General features: G+C 45.0%; 1 protein-coding gene across 1 annotated transcript; it reads left to right on the top strand.

The window, feature by feature from the left end:
* The first annotated feature begins 3,230 nt into the window (after positions 1-3,230).
* On the top strand, positions 3,231-15,884 carry LOC109938580 (protein PFC0760c). The gene is made up of 3 exons (XM_048617362.1): positions 3,231-4,137; positions 14,808-14,851; positions 15,765-15,884. Exons 1-3 carry the CDS (start codon positions 3,231-3,233, stop codon positions 15,882-15,884), a joined length of 1,071 nt encoding a protein of 356 aa, XP_048473319.1.
* Positions 15,885-16,010: the final 126 nt, after the last annotated feature.

The raw sequence follows: 16,010 nt of genomic DNA, 5'->3' as shown, positions 1-16,010 counted from the left end.
ACACACACACACACACACAGTGACACACACACACACAACCACAGAGTGACACACACACACATACACACACAGTGACACACACACACACACAACCACAGAGTGACACACACACACACACAGAGTGACACACACACAGAGTGACACACACACACACAGAGTGACACACACACACAGAGTGACACACACACAGAGTGACACACACACACACACACACACAGAGTGACACACACACACACAACCACAGAGTGACACACACACACATACACACAGAGTGACACACACACACACACAGAGTGACACACACACACAGTGACACACAAGCTGACACACACACACAGATTGACACACACACAGACGCACACACACAGCGTGACACACACGCACACAAAACACTCAGACATGCAGACACACAGTGCAAACATATACAATTTCTCTCACACACACACACACAGACACACACACAGTGCCACACACACACAGTGACACACACACACAGACACACACACAATGCCACACACACACAGTGACACACACATGCAGACAAAGACACACAGTGACACACACAAACACACACACACACACAGTGACACACACACACAGACACACACACAGTGACACACATACACACAGCAACAGATGCACACAGAGCAACCACACATACACACACACAAAACACTCAGACACTCAGACACACACTGACACAGACGCAAATATGCACAATCTCTCTCTCACACACGCACACACTCTCTCTCTCAGACACTCAGAAACACACAGGCACATACATTTAGACACAGATACACACCCAGACACATACACATTGAGACACATACACACACAGACACATAGACACGCAGACACAAACACACAAACACAGAGACACACACTGACACAGACACTAACAAAAACAGACACAGTCACTCAGACACACACATGTATAAAATGCTCAAACAGCATTAGCACATTTTAAGTTTGCAGTGCTCACTGTTTGAACTTGTTAAAGCTGCAATTCGAATCAGTTTAATAACTGCTCACTTGTTTTTTCTTAACAAGGTATGATAAATGGTAGCCTCTGCAGAATGTCTCTTTACCCTAAACTGGGAATCTCAATTGAGCAGATGTAGTTCATTCTCATCCTGGTTTCGAATATCTCGAATTCCCTTGCCCTCCTCCTTCTCTGTATCCCTTGTCCTACCCTGCTGCCACTATCCTCCCATTGCCAGCTCCTCAAACCATGCTTTTCTCACTGTCTTGTCCTCAAGCCCCCACCTCTGGCTCAGGGTCAAATTTTTTTTTGGTCTGCTTACACCTCACGACTCCCACAGAGCCTCGGGACTATTTGCTAACATCAGAGGTGCCACATGAAAATGCCAATGATGTTGCTGACCACAACTGAAACCCCTGGGTTATGGAATGTAGGTGGCGCTGTGATCAAATAAGGCAGGAGCCTTGGCACAGTCTTTCAGAGTGTGCAAATCCACTCACTGTCTGCCCCACACCCAGTACCCTATAGTCCATAGTCCTGGAATTCTATAAGCTATAGTGTTGAATATCCATAGTTCATAGTTCCATAATTGATAATTCTAGAATTTCCAAAATCCATAGTCCTGGAATTCCCATAGTTCATACTCCTGGAATACCGTTGTGGAAAATCCTGGAATTCTATAGTCCATAGTGCTCAAATTTCCATTCTTCATAGTCCTGGAGTTCCCATAATCCGGTCTTGAAATTCCATAAACCATATTCCTGTCGTTCCCACAGTCCATAGTCCTAGACTTCAATAATCAAAACTCCTGGAACTCCATAATCCATAGTTCAGGAATTCCGTCCCCAGATGGCATTGTGGACCAACCTGTCCCAAACAGACTGGAGCATGTAAAGAAGACAGCTCACCACCACATTCTCAAGGGCAACTAGGGACGGGTAATAAATGCTGCCGAATATAAAAGTCATTGGTTTCAGTAAGAGGCAGCAGAAACAACACGGTGATGGAATTGGAGGACTCTGGGTTAAGATTGGGACAAATCTGCAGGAGTTCGTCCTCCCAGGGAAACACTCAGTTTGGGGAGGGGTCAGAGATTGGAATCAGTTTGAAATCTACAGTACTGAGAAAGTTAACGACACGACCCACATTCTGAAGGAGCTGTAGCCCTAAAAGGGGGCTGGCACTTTTGGAATAGTGACTAAAAAAGCTTTATCTCTCCAAAGGACATAGTTCACTGCCGTATTGATTACGTCTCATTGTTCTGTTACTTAGCCCGTGCTGATAATCAATTTCAATCTTGTTGGTAAGAGATTTGAGTTCAATTATTTGACGTAAATCAAAGGTGAAAGCTGATTTGCAGCCACTGCCCCTCTGGGGTGGCATGGTGGCTCAGTGGCTCAGTGGTTAGCACTGCTGCACAGCGCCAGGGACCCAGGTTCAATTCCATCCTCAGGCGACTGTCTGTGTGGAGTTTGCACATTCTCCCTGTGTCTGTGCGGGTTTCCTCTGGGTGCTCTGGTTTCCTCCCACAGTCCAAAAATGTGCAGGTTAGGGTGGATTGGCCATGCTAAATTGCCTGTAGTGTTCAGGGATGTGTAGATTAGGTGGATGGGTCTGGGTGGGGTGCTCTGAGGGTCAGTGTGGACATGTTGGGCTGAAGGGCCTGTTTCCACACTGTAGGGATTCTATGATTCTTAACCTTCACACACACACATGCTCAATTGACTGTTGCTGCAATGGTGAGAGTTGGGCCGTGCAGTTTGAAGGGGGAGGGGAATGCTCTGACTCCCTGGCAATTTACAGAAATTTTCACAGATGGAAGGTCTTTTAATATCGGGCCAATAGCAAAGTGCCACAGTTGCTATTAAAGACAACAGAGCTTGTGTGAATGACCTCTGGCTGGTTTGGACGTTCAAATATGGCAATGCAATGCCACAACCATGTCAGGAAGACTTTATTAAAAGCATCCCATGACTCGACAAGGGATTCATTTGTGACGGCTGCTGGACAGGAGACATCGCAAGCCAAGAAGCACCTGGTGCTATCAATCAAGTGGGTAGATCATTTTGTGAACTCCGGTCATCCAGAAAAGCTGCTTTAGTTCGGAGCCTGACTGCCCTCGATAATTTCTCCCATTTCAGATTTGTCTCACGTTATATTTCTACTCATTTCTTTCCACCACCCCACCTCAACCAACCCAACAGGGAGGATTTATCTTTGCTGCCTTGGAATTTAAGTTGCCAACAGCATGGTGTCCCAAAAGGCTTGGCTTTTCTGCCTGTTGCTGACTTTTGTGTGTTCTTTTCACATCAATGTCATCCCTGGGGTCACTGCTACTCAAGACGACAATGATGATGATGACAATGATGAAGAACATGGAGATTTGAAGGATGATGATCATGATAACAATGACAAAGATGACGATGATGATGATGACGATGACAACAACGATGATGACAATGATGAGAATGACGACGATAATAACGACGCTGAAGAAGACGATGAAGATGACAATAATGAGGATGATGATAACAACGATGATGATGATGACGATGACGATGACGATGACGATGATAATGGTGATGATGACCATGACAACAATGATGATGACGATGACGATGACAATGGTGATGATGACCATGACAACAATGATGATGACGATGATGATGACGATGATAATGGTGATGATGACCATGACAACAATGATGACGATGATGATGATGATGACGACAACGATCATGACAACAATGATGACGATGATGATGACAATAATGACAACGACGATGACAACAATGACGACGATGATGATGATGACAACAATGACGATGACAACAGTGATGATGGCGACAATGATGATGATGATGATGACGACAACGACCATGACCACGATGATGAAAAAGATGATGATGATGATGATGGTGACGATGACCATGACAACAATGATGAAAAAGATGATGATGACAACAAAGACCATGACAACAATGATGATGATGATGATGATGATGATGACAATAATGACAATAACGACCATCGGAACAATGATGACAATAATGACCATGACAACAATAAAGATGATGACAATGATGGTGACAACGATGATGATGACAACGACAATGATGATGATGACGATGCCGATAGGAAAGAAGATGAGGAAGGTAACAATAACTAAATAAGAGAAACAAAACACTTTCACTCTGAACTAGAGATTGTTGCTAAGTTACATCTTTAAGTGCAGTCATTCTGCTGACAGGTGTTCTATTAAACCACTTCCGTAAGGAATGGAAACATCATCCTAGCAACACAAATGGAAAATAAGGGAGTGATGGTTTTAACAAACTTTCTGAATCTGTTTTGTGGAACCTTGAGGTCCACAACTGCAGTGTGGACTCGTGTGACATTAGAACACCTTCTGATCTGGATACAATCTGTTGTAGTCAACTTAATGAATTGGGATGTTATATATTGTAACATTGGTAACAAATAACAATTGGTCTGTCTGTTCCTTGGTGTCGGTACAAATTTTAGACTCTGCAAAAATATTGTGAATATTTTTTTCAAATCAAAGATGTTAGAATAAAACAAAATTAAGGAATTTGCAAGTGGTCACTCCAATTTATTTCCTGGCATGTTAGGAGGGTGCATTGATAATTAAATTTTGTCTTAAGAAAGGCTGTGAGGATAAAGGAGTGGAGTTATTAATTCTCTTTGTGAAGTCAGGGACTAGAAGAATTCCTGCTCTCAATTTGAGAAGCTTGAGGGTTTTCCAATTTGTTCAGAGAATCAAAGGGAGGTGCTGGAAAATCTGGGAGAGTGAACTTCTTCTGACTTTCTCCTTGCATTTTAAATGACGAATGTACATTTGTTGATTCTTGAAGTGGTTACTGCGAAGAGAATATGATGTGGCAGGTTCTTTATTGTCTGTGTAGAAGGCAGGGGCACTGTTAGAAGCGACTATTCCTCCCCTTAGATTGTCCTACGACTGAATGAGATATACCAGGAATGACAATGTTGCAAATGATAGCCCCTTTAAGAAAGAACCAGATGTGATCCAACCATAATGGAGAGCAGTTGACACTCATTGGAGCAGAGATTAAATGGTTGGGTTTTTGGGGTTCTTGTGGTGCAGCAGTTGCATCCCTACCTCTGAACTAGGAGACAAGGTTCAAGTCCCATCTGCTCCAAAGATATATATTAACATCTCTGAACAAGTTGATTAAAAAGGCTGGGATTTTGGTTCCCCCGCCTCTCTCTCTCTCTTCCTACCTCTCCTAATTGTAGATTTGTTACACATTTAGTTGGTTTGATTAGTTAATTTGATGGTGCAAGAAAAAATGGACTCAATGCCTTTAGCAAAAATGTGCATCACATGGGCTGGAGTGCATTATTCCAACACCAACTCCATGTTAATTTAGCCCCTCTCTACCTTACTCTCACTTTTGTTGTAGTTGTTGGATCTGCTTTGTCTTTAGAAACAAGGCAAGTTGGCAGGTGGTGAGAAACAGCATGCAGACATGTAATAACATGCCTGAGCAGAAAAAGGAAAGTTGAAGGTAGCTGTATTTTTCTTTGTAATTTAGTTAAATGGACGATTTGACAAATTTGTCGTGGGTTTTTAAAATATATTAAACATTTGGCTGGGCTTTCACAGTAAGGGCTGTTGGTCAGGAGAGAGCAGGGGTAGACAAACTACGAAACACAAATGAACAGTTGTGGAAGACTGACTGCTTTAATAAGTGAAGGATTTAGCAATGGAATAATTGGTTTGGTTTGTCCATAGGATCTCTGCACTGTTGTGATTTGCACTGCGCTGGGTCACTGTGACATTCTGTAGCTGTTCTTAGCGCTGTCAGCAGCTATATCTTTTATCGAGATGTTCAAGCAGATGCAATCCATTTAAACCCCGACCCCAGTGCATTGCAGTTCTGTGCACTCCTGAGTTTTCGGACCATGGCTGTGGATGTGAGCATAGATGCTGATGAAAACCAGTTGGTGCTCCAGCTAAAAGAGTTCACACATTCTGATAATTGATTCTGCTGGAGCTCTCCCTGGATGGCGTTTCTTGCAATGCAGGAGAAATTACTTGCTGCTTACTACTGGAATTGTGTTGGTGCTGACAACATGCTGCTACGTTCAGTTTGGTTCTGTCCAACCGGCCTGCTGCCTGGTTATTATCCATGGCAAAACTGGAATTCAATTTTTAATAAAATCTAGAATTAGAATGCTAGTCTAATGATGACCATACAAGCACTGTTGATCCTTATAAAGGAACATCTACATGTGACTCCAAACCCACAGCAGTATAGAATTTTACAGTACAGAAGGAGGCCATTCGACCCATCATGTCTGTACCAGCTCCCAAAAGAGCCACCTAGCTAGTCCCACTCTCCAGCCCTATCTCTGTAGCTCTCTAAATTAATCACTTTCGAATATATATCCAGCTCTCTTTTGAAACCTCCTGAGGAATCCACCTCCATCACTCTCCCAGACAGCGTATTACGAATCCAGACAAACTCTCTGAGTAAAGAAATTTCTCCTCATCTCACCCCTAGCTCTCTTGCTGACAACCTGTGACCCTCAGTGATTGACATACCAACTAGTGGAAACAGAATATCCTTCTTTACCCTGTCAAAATTTTTCCTAATTTTGAACTCCTCAATAAAGTCACCTCTCTATTTCTTTGCTCCAAGGAGAATAAGCTCAATCTCTTTAATCTTTCCCCACATCTAAAATCCTTCATTCCCAATACAATGCTCGTAAATCTGCTTTGAAACCCCTCCAGGTCTTTAACCCTGTATGGTTGACCCTTGACTGCCCTTGAGCAATTAGGGACGGGTAGTTAATGCTGATCTGGCCAATGATGCCCATATTCTATGAATATATTTTTAACAAAATAGTGGTAAGGTCACTGGACTAGAAATCCAAGGGTCCTGTCTGATGCGCTGGGAGGGGGTTGTCAGATTCAAACCCCACCACAGCATCTGGTGGAAACTAAATTCCGTCGATATGTCTGAAACTGAAAGCTAGCCTGTGATGGAGTAGTTTCTATGAAACTGCCATTGATTGTTGCGAACTAGTGCCCTTTAGGGAAGGAAATCCACCTTCCTTACCTACATGTGACTCCAGACCTGTACTAATGTGGTTGACTCTTAATTACCCTCTGAAGTGAGCTAATGGGACACTCAGTTCAAGGGCAATTAGGGATTGTCAACAAATGCTGGCCCAGCCAACAATGCCCATCAACCCCATGAAAGAAGGAAAATCGTGGGTCAAAGAAGGGTATATGGAATTAGTTTGCAAACCAGCAATGATTACATCGAATGACATGAGAGGCCGCTACTGGCCCACTTTACTTATGTGTGCAGGTAAAATCACTGATAGTCCCAAAGGATTGCTGTTTTGTTTGAGAGAGATGACTGGTGGTGAGATTAACCTGAGGGTCACCACACCTCAGGCAAGGGTCAAGTTAAGACCTTCAAAGTAACCTTAGCCAATGCAGGAATTGAACCCACACTGTTGGCGTCATGGAGTCATAGAGTCACATAGCACAAGAACAGACCCTTTGGCCCAACCAGTCCATGCTGACCATGTTCCCAAACTAAACCAGTCCCACCTGCCTGCTCCTGGCCCATATCCCTCCAAACCTTTCCTGTTCATGTACTATATCTAAGTATCTTTTAAACATTGTAACTGTGCCCACATCCACCACTTCCTCAGGAAGTTCATTCCACTCGCGAACCACCCTCTGTGTAAAAAAAATTTGCCCCTCATGTCTTTTTAAATCTCTCTCTTCTCATCTTAAAAATGTGCCCCCTAGTCTCTAAATCCCCCATCCTAGGGAAAAAAACACCTACCATTAACCCTACCTATACCCCTCATGATTTTATAAGCCTCTATAAGATCACCTCTCAACCTCCTACGCTCCAGTGAATGAAGTCCCAGCCTATCCAGCCTTTCTTTATAACTCAAATCTTCCATACCCGGCAACATCCTGGTAAATCTCTTCTGAACTCTCTGTAGCTTCATAATACCCTTCCTATAACTGGGCGACCAGAACTGAACACAAAAGAGGCCTCACCAATGTCCTTAATCTGCATTGCAAGCCAGCCATCCAACCAACTTAGCGAACTGATACCCCCCCACCACCCTCCCCCCACCCCACCACCCTGCCTTAATAGATCTGACATCAGAGACGAGAAACCACTTGGTTAGTAACAGTATGTTATGCATGAAGTATCTACTCAGCAATGGTAACTTCCCATTGTGTCACCTATATTCTATTTTAAAACACAGGCCTTGGAGACAGCAAGCTTGCACAGAATGAAATAAGACAGAGACTAGTGTACAACAAGAGGTCATTCAGTCCATCAGTCAATACCTATCACCAGAACGTGATAATCTATTAGAACATAAGCTCTGGTCAACACCGGAATCTCCTCTGTCAGCTTCTTTCAAAGTTTCCCTTGCCTCTCCCATTGGTTAATCAAGGTGATCATTACCTACAACACAAAAGCAAAATCCTACAGATGCCAGAGATCTGAACCAGACACAGAAAGTGCTGAAGAAACTCAGCAGGTCTGGCAGCATCTGTGGAGAGAGAAACAGACTGTTCAAAGGTTCCTGTGATATAACAAAGTCCTCAGGTTTGACAAAATAACGACAGTTTGCATTGATATAGTGCCTTTAGGATCCTGGGGAGCTTCACGTCGGAAAATATCTTTTTAATCCATTCCTTGGGTTGTGGGTGGCATTGGCTGGGTCAGCATTTATTGCCTGTCCTCACTTACCCCTGATGAGGTGGTAGTAAGCTGCCTCCTTGAACCTTTGCAGTCCTTGGGCACCCATAATGCTTTTAGGGAAGCAGTCTCAAGATATTGACCTGGTGACAGTGAAGGTTAGGGGGGGTTAGACATGGGAAATACAGTAATAGGGGAATGGGTCTGGGTGGATGCTCTTCAGAGGGGCAGTGTGGACTTGTTGGGCCAAATGGCCTGTTTCCATACTGTAGGGATTCTATTTCCACCTATTTCCAAGTCAGGATGGTGAGTGGTTTGGAGGGGAACTTGCAGGCGGTGTTGTTCCCATGTATCTGCTGCCCTTGTCCTTCTCAATGGTAAGGGGTGGTGGGTTAGAAAGGTGCTGTCTAAGGACTTTTGGCGAATTTTGGCAGGATGGCTTGTAGATGGTGCACCCTGATATCACCGTGTGTCAATTGCTGGAGGGAACTAATGTTGAAGGCGCGGCATGGGGTGCCAATCAAGCAAGTTGCTTTGTCATGACTAGTCTCCAGCTTGTTAAATGTTGTCAGAGTTACTGTGATGAAAGGTGTGTGTTTTTTTTATTATATAAATATCATTTGGATCTCAAACTAGTGGCATACAGGTTACTTTTTGCAATGGCGTTTAATAATTAACAAGTTAACTAAAATAATTAACTAATAATTTCTGAACCGTGATTATAAACCAGCGAGCTGATGACTATGCTGGTCTCCTGGAGGGTTAATGAAAGTTTGTTTATGTTATGAGGTTTTTCAACAGTAGGGTATTTTTTTTAAATTAAGCCACTAACTTAGTAGAAGCTAGGATGAGCAATACATTTAATTAAAACTTTCCGGATTTAATTCAAAGGAGACCTGACTGAAGTCATATGTACAAATAGTTCCTCCTAGAAAAAAAAGAGTTTGTTCAGAGTAGTTAACAGAATAAGTTACCTCAGTATAAGGATTCTAGTTGTGTGAGTCAAAGGAAAAGGCTCTGCAGCTAACAGGAGAGGACAAGAACTGAGAGAAAGGAGCATTTAATTCAGACCCACTTCCCTGAGGTGCTGTAGAGATCATAGAATCCCTACAGTATGGAAACAGGCCATTCGGCCCAACAAGTCCACACTGCCCCTCTGAAGGGCATCCCACCCAGACCCATTCCCCTACTACTGTATTTCCCAAGTCTAACCCACCTAATCTAAACATCCCTGGTCACTACAGCATGGCCAATCCACCTAGCCTGCACATCAAGGTGATCAAGGGTTACGAGGAGAAAGCAGTTGAGGAACTTATCAGCCATGATTGAATGGCTGAGCAGACTCGATGGGCCAAGTGGCCTAATTTCTACTCCTATGTCTTAACTTTGGACTGTTGGAGGAAACCAAAGCACCCAGAGGAAACTCACACAGACATGGGGAGAATGTGCAAATTCCACACAGACAGTCGCCCAAGGCTGGAGTTGAACCTGGGTCCCTGGCACTGCGAGGCAGCAGTGCTAACCACTGAGCTACCATGCCACCCCAAATGTCCTGGAGCTGAGATGATGGACCTCCAACAACCACAGGTCAACTTCTTTTTTCCAGGTATCACTCCGACCGGTGGAGAATTCTTCGCCCTGATTCCCATTGACCCCAGTTTTGCTTGATGTCACACTCAGACAAATGGGGCCTTGATGTCAAGGGTAGTTACTCTCACCTCACCTCTGGAATTCAGCTCTTTTGTCCATACTTGAACCAAGGCTGGAATGAGGTCAGGAGCTGATTGGCCCTGGTGGAACCCAAACTGAGCGTCACTGAGTGGGTTCTTGTTTAATAAGTGCCACTTCTCGACTCCACCTCCATTCACTATCCCTAGAACTAAGGGGAGGCAAGCGCTTAGTGATCTTATCGCTAGACTGTTAATCCAGCAAACCAGGTAATATTCCGGGGACCCGAATTCGAATCCTGCAACGGTAAATGGTGGAATTTGACCATTGGGCTGCAGGGTTCCCAAGCGGAATATGAGTTGGTGTTCCTGAAACCTTCGGGTGGCATCGTTGTGGCACTGCAGGAGGCCCAGGATGGACATGTCATCTGAGGAATGGGAGGGGGAGTTGAAATGGTTCGCAACTGGGAGGTGCAGTTGTTTAGTGCGAACCGAGCGTAGGTGTTCTGCAAAGCGGTCCCCAAGCCTCCGCTTGGTTAGCGAACTGAGCGTAGGTGTTCTGCAAAGTGGTCCCCAAGCCTCTGCAAACCCTGCAGCACAATGGTATCAATGTGGACTTCACAAGCTTCAAAATCTCCCCTCCCCCTACCGCATCCCAAAACCAGCCCAACTCGTCCCCGTCTCCCTAACCTGTCCTTCTTCCCACATATCCCCTCCTCCCACCTCAAGCCCCACCCCCATCTCCTACCTACTAACCTCATCCCGCCCCCTTGACCTGTCCGTCCTCCCTGGACTGACCTATCCCCTCCCTAACTCCCCACCTACACTCACCTTTACTGCCTCCATCCCCGCCTCTTTGACCTGTCTGTCTCCTCTCCACCTATCTTCTCCTCTATCCATCTTCTATCTGCCTTCCCCTCTCTCCCTATTTATTTCAGAACCCCCTTCCCCTCCCCCATTTGTGAAGAAGGGTCTCGGCCCGAAACGTCAGCTTTCCTGCTCCTCTGATGCTGTTTGGCCTGCTGTGTTCATCCAGCTCTACACCTTGTTATCTCAGATTCTCCAGCATCTGCAGTTCCTACTATCTCTGAATCAATGTTTAGAAAGTTCTGGTTAGGCCCTAACTAGAGCACTGGACCCAATTCTGATCACCGTTCTTTAGAAAGGATTGCAAGAGTCTTTGAGAGCGTGTGGAGGGAGATTTACCAGAATGGTTCCAGGGATAACAAGGTGTAGAGCTGGATGAACACAGCAGGCCAAGCAGCATCATAGGAGCAGGAAAGCTGACATTTCGGGCCTAGACCTACTATCTCTGGTTCCAGGGATGAAGGATTTTAGCTATTAGCTTTGATCAGAGAAGCTGAGGCTGTTCCCTTTAGGGAAAAGGGGACATAGCGGAGGTGTTCGAGATTATAACAGGTTTGGATAAGGTCAATAGAGAAAAGCTGTTCCTTTTAGCTGTGTATAAGATATAACGACACACGTTTGCAGAAGTGCAAGGGAATGTGAAAATGAGATCCTTCTCATCCCAGGAATCAATCAGTGAACTTTTGTTTGATTACCATTCAGGTAAATATGTGCTTCAGCTGCTGATGGTGTAGGACAGAGCCTTGCTGGGGTGTCAGGGATCTTACTCACTGGCTGGAAAGCTAAGGTAGGTCCTCCCTTTGGAGCAACATGCCAATCAGGACCACCAGAACCAGGACCCCGTCCCACTCGGAGAGAGCTACTGGCCAATCCGAGGAGATCCTCAGGAGGATCACTGAGGAGTCTGTGGCAGCTGCATGAAGGACCCCGTCCCCGACACCCCCTGGTGTCCCAGGATCATAGAGGATTCAAGCCACAGACAAGTTGTGTGCAATGGGAGCAATGGGGAATGGAGAGTTGTCGGAAACAAGGGCAGGGGTTCGGGTCAAAAACAGAAGTTGCTGGAAAAGCTCAGCAGGTCTGGCAGCATCTGTGAAGAACAACAAAAAAAAATCCGAGTTAACGTTTCGGGTCCGGTGACCCTTCCTCAGAGCTGGGGTCCCTCCCTGTTCGCCTGAGATTGAGGGACCCGCCCGAACCTCTGAGTTGACAATTTGCCCAACTGCCCAGAAATGTGGTGCAGGCAGGTTTAGTTGAGGCATTAAAGAGGGGCATTGGATGGTTATTTGGTTAGAAATGGTGTGTAGGGATAAGGGGAAATGGCAGGAGATTAGCCCTAGGTAACAGAACTGGTGCAGGCACAATGGGCTGAATGGCCTCTTTCTGCACTGTAACAATTCTACAGTTCTGGGTTCACATGTCGAGAGTGGCATGTGGCAACAGACCCAAATGCCAGCTTGGTTAATGCCAGTTCAGGTGGGATAAAGTCCTTATTTGGTCTTTAATTGGTAAGGGCCCTGAACTGACAGTGCAGTAAGAAGGTCAACCATGTGTCTTGTTGCCCAGAATTTAACTCTAGTGGAAGCAAGAAAGGGGTAGGGTTTGCTACACCAACCCACTTAAATGCCCTTCCTGTCTCCAAGCTCCCACCTCCAGGAATAACATGCTTCACTCGATAGCTCCTCTCCGGAATTAGACTTGGAATCACATGGACTTCAAGTTGAATTCATTCCAATATGATAAAGCCTGGGGCCTAGTCACAAGCTGATACTTGGCATTGGGTCATTTAGAGTTATCCGAGTTCTTCACCTTTTTCATAGAGTCATAGTCATATAGCATGGAAACAGACCCTTTATTCTAACTCCTCCATGCTGACCAAGTTTCCTAAACTAAACTAGTCTGAAGATGTGCAGGTTACGAGGATTGGCTATGGGAAATACAGGGTTACAGGGATAGGGTAGAGGGGTGGGTCTGGATAGGATGCTGTTCGGAGGGTCAATGTGGACTTGATGGGTCGAATGGCCTGCTTCCACACGGTGGGGATTGTATATCTCTATGATTCTAGTCCTACCTGTCTGCGTTTGGCCCATATTCCTCTAAACCTTTCCTTTTCATGTACCTCCTCAAATGTCTTTTAAGTGTCATGATTGTATCTGCATCTACCACTTCCTCTGGCAGTTCATTCCATATACAAATCACATTCTGTGTGAAAATGTTTCCCCTTAGGTCCCTTTTAAATCTTTCTCCTCTCCTCTCCTCTCTTCTCTTAAAAATATGCCCCCTAGTTTTGAACTCATCTACCGTAGGGAAAAGACTTTTGCTTTTCACCTTATCTTTGCCACTTATGATTTTATAAACCTCTATAATATCTACCCCTCAACCTCCTTTGCTCCAGTGAAAAAGTCCCAGCCTATCTGTATAGCGCAAACCCTCCAGTCCCTCCAGTCCCACCAGCACCCTGGTAAACCTATTCTGAGCCCTCTCCAATTTGATAATATCCATCCTCTGTCAACTTTTTATTAACTTTTGGGAATTCCTAGGCTATTGCGTTCCCAAAGACCAATGTGAATGTACTCGGCTTGGCTCAGTTAACAGCTGTCTTTGATTCTGAGTGAAAGGCTACAGGAGCAGGTGGTTCAAGGCTGTGGGGGTAAGATTCCTACTCAAGAGAAATATTAGGACTTCCACTCTTTGGTGGAAGCAAAAACGGAACCGGCATTTGTATAGCGCCTTTTGTGACTGCTGGACTGTGCCTTTGCAGCTCTTCTATCACGTAACATACTCTCGCAGCCAACCTTTTGTGCACAGCACGATCCCACAAGCAGCTGCCAGATGGTGATCACTCTCAGTGATGAGGGAATATTGCCCAGATTATCCGAGGGGGTTACGGGAGTGGGTGGAAATGAACGGGTGGGGCCAGAATAACAACAGAGGAAGGGGAAAGCCTATTGGAGCATGGGGGGTGGGGTGTTGTGGTTGCCAGGAATGGAAACAGAGCTGAGTGGGAAAGGATACTCTGATTGGGAAAGGGGTCCATGAAGAAGGGTCATCCACCGTTTCCTGCCTGGCATCCCTGGATTCATTGGGTTTCCCATGTGTTGCTGACCTTTTCCCCCGTCTGCCAAACCTTGGTAGGTAAATGTCAGAAAGAGTGGCCCCTCTCTATTAGCCATCCCTTGAACCAAGAGGCTTGCTAGGGCCATTGCAGGGGGCAGTTAAGAATCAACCACATTGCTGCGGGGTCTGGAGTCACATGTAGGCCAGACCAGGGAAGGATGGCAGTTTCCTTCCCTAAAGGACATTAGTGAACCAGATGGAATCTTATAACAATCAATGCTAATTTCACTGTCACCATTGCAAAGGACAGCTTTAAGCAACTCTTGATTTATTAGTTGAATTTAAATTCCACCCCAGTCTGCTGTGGAAGGATTTGAATCGACAATCTCTGCCTAGGTCACTAAATTATTAATTGCCATGACCCACGAAATAAGATCTTCTTTGTTTTAGTTGCCTCTTTGATTTAATCTTTTTTTTTGGCAGGTGAGGCAGAAGCTGAAGGATACAAAGATGGTTCTCTGTGCAGTTATTGCATCTTCTGTGAGGTGAGCAGTTTGATTGTTTTTAAGATTGATTTGGTCTTTTTGAAGATTGGTCAGTCAGATTTCTGTGTCTGGGCGAGACACGGTCTGAGAAACCAGAACAGAACGGTACTTAGACTGACAACCTAGGTATAAAACTGGCACCTTTGGTAAATTGGCTGTCTGAGGAACTGCCTGTTATTCATTCCCATTGACCAGGGTTCAGAGGTGAAAGGTCAGCATTCCAACCAACTTTAACTCAGGACGATCTTCACACAATAAGGACTCCGTTACCGAGATTAACCAGCACCTAGAGAACTTAATCCTCTCAAAGAACACTCAGTTGAGTATAAAATGAGGGTCCGTTTGCCAGGAGCCACACACATTCATACACAGAAACACATTCCCCGCAAACATGAGTACAATAAAGTTTGAATTTCCCAGAATTACCCTTCGTTTAGGGCAGCTTTAAGTGACTGATTTTTCTTCATCTGTGGCATTGCCTCAGCCAAACAGAGTTGACTTGCCAACCAATCAACCAGTCAGTACCCCTTTTCCCAGGTCATACAGATTGTAGTGAGAATTTGAAATTTGGTAGTCTTGCATGTGTCCTGATGAGGGCAAAATGCAAATCTTCTGCAATTGCCTCTTTTTCTTCAGCAAAGTTCCTCAGTTTGTGTCAGATTTGAAGCTTTCTCTTTTGGGTGCTTTATGCCATCTCAATTTTCTTTTTATTATCTGTTCATACGATGTGGCTGGGCCAGCATTTATTGCTGCTCCCCCTCGTAATGCCCTGGAGATGGCGGTAGTGAGCCACATCTTAAACCGCTGCAGAACTTGGGATGTGCACCATGCTGCTAGGGTTTTTGACTCAGAGACAGTCACATTAGGTTGTGAAGTGACTTAAGTTAAACACCATTGCCTTCTGTCCCCACAGCACTGCGATGATTGTGATAAATGTCCATGTGAGGAAGGAGACAAAAGCGAGCACTGTGAAGATTGCAAGGTAAGAACTTTCACTGGCCCCACAGCAACACCGGCCAAGCCTCAGTCCTAGAATCACACGGGGAACATAGAACATAGAACATTACAACGCAGTACAGGCCCTTCAGCCCTTGATGTTGCACCAACCTGTAAAACCAATCTGAAGCCCATCTAACCTAAACTATTCCATTATCATCCA

Source organism: Rhincodon typus, chromosome 37 (assembly GCF_021869965.1).
Source record: "Rhincodon typus isolate 14 chromosome 37, sRhiTyp1.1, whole genome shotgun sequence".
NCBI classification, from domain to species: domain Eukaryota; kingdom Metazoa; phylum Chordata; class Chondrichthyes; order Orectolobiformes; family Rhincodontidae; genus Rhincodon; species Rhincodon typus.
The sequence above is the reverse complement of the archived record's forward strand: the minus strand, read 5'-3'. Positions and strand labels throughout refer to the sequence as shown.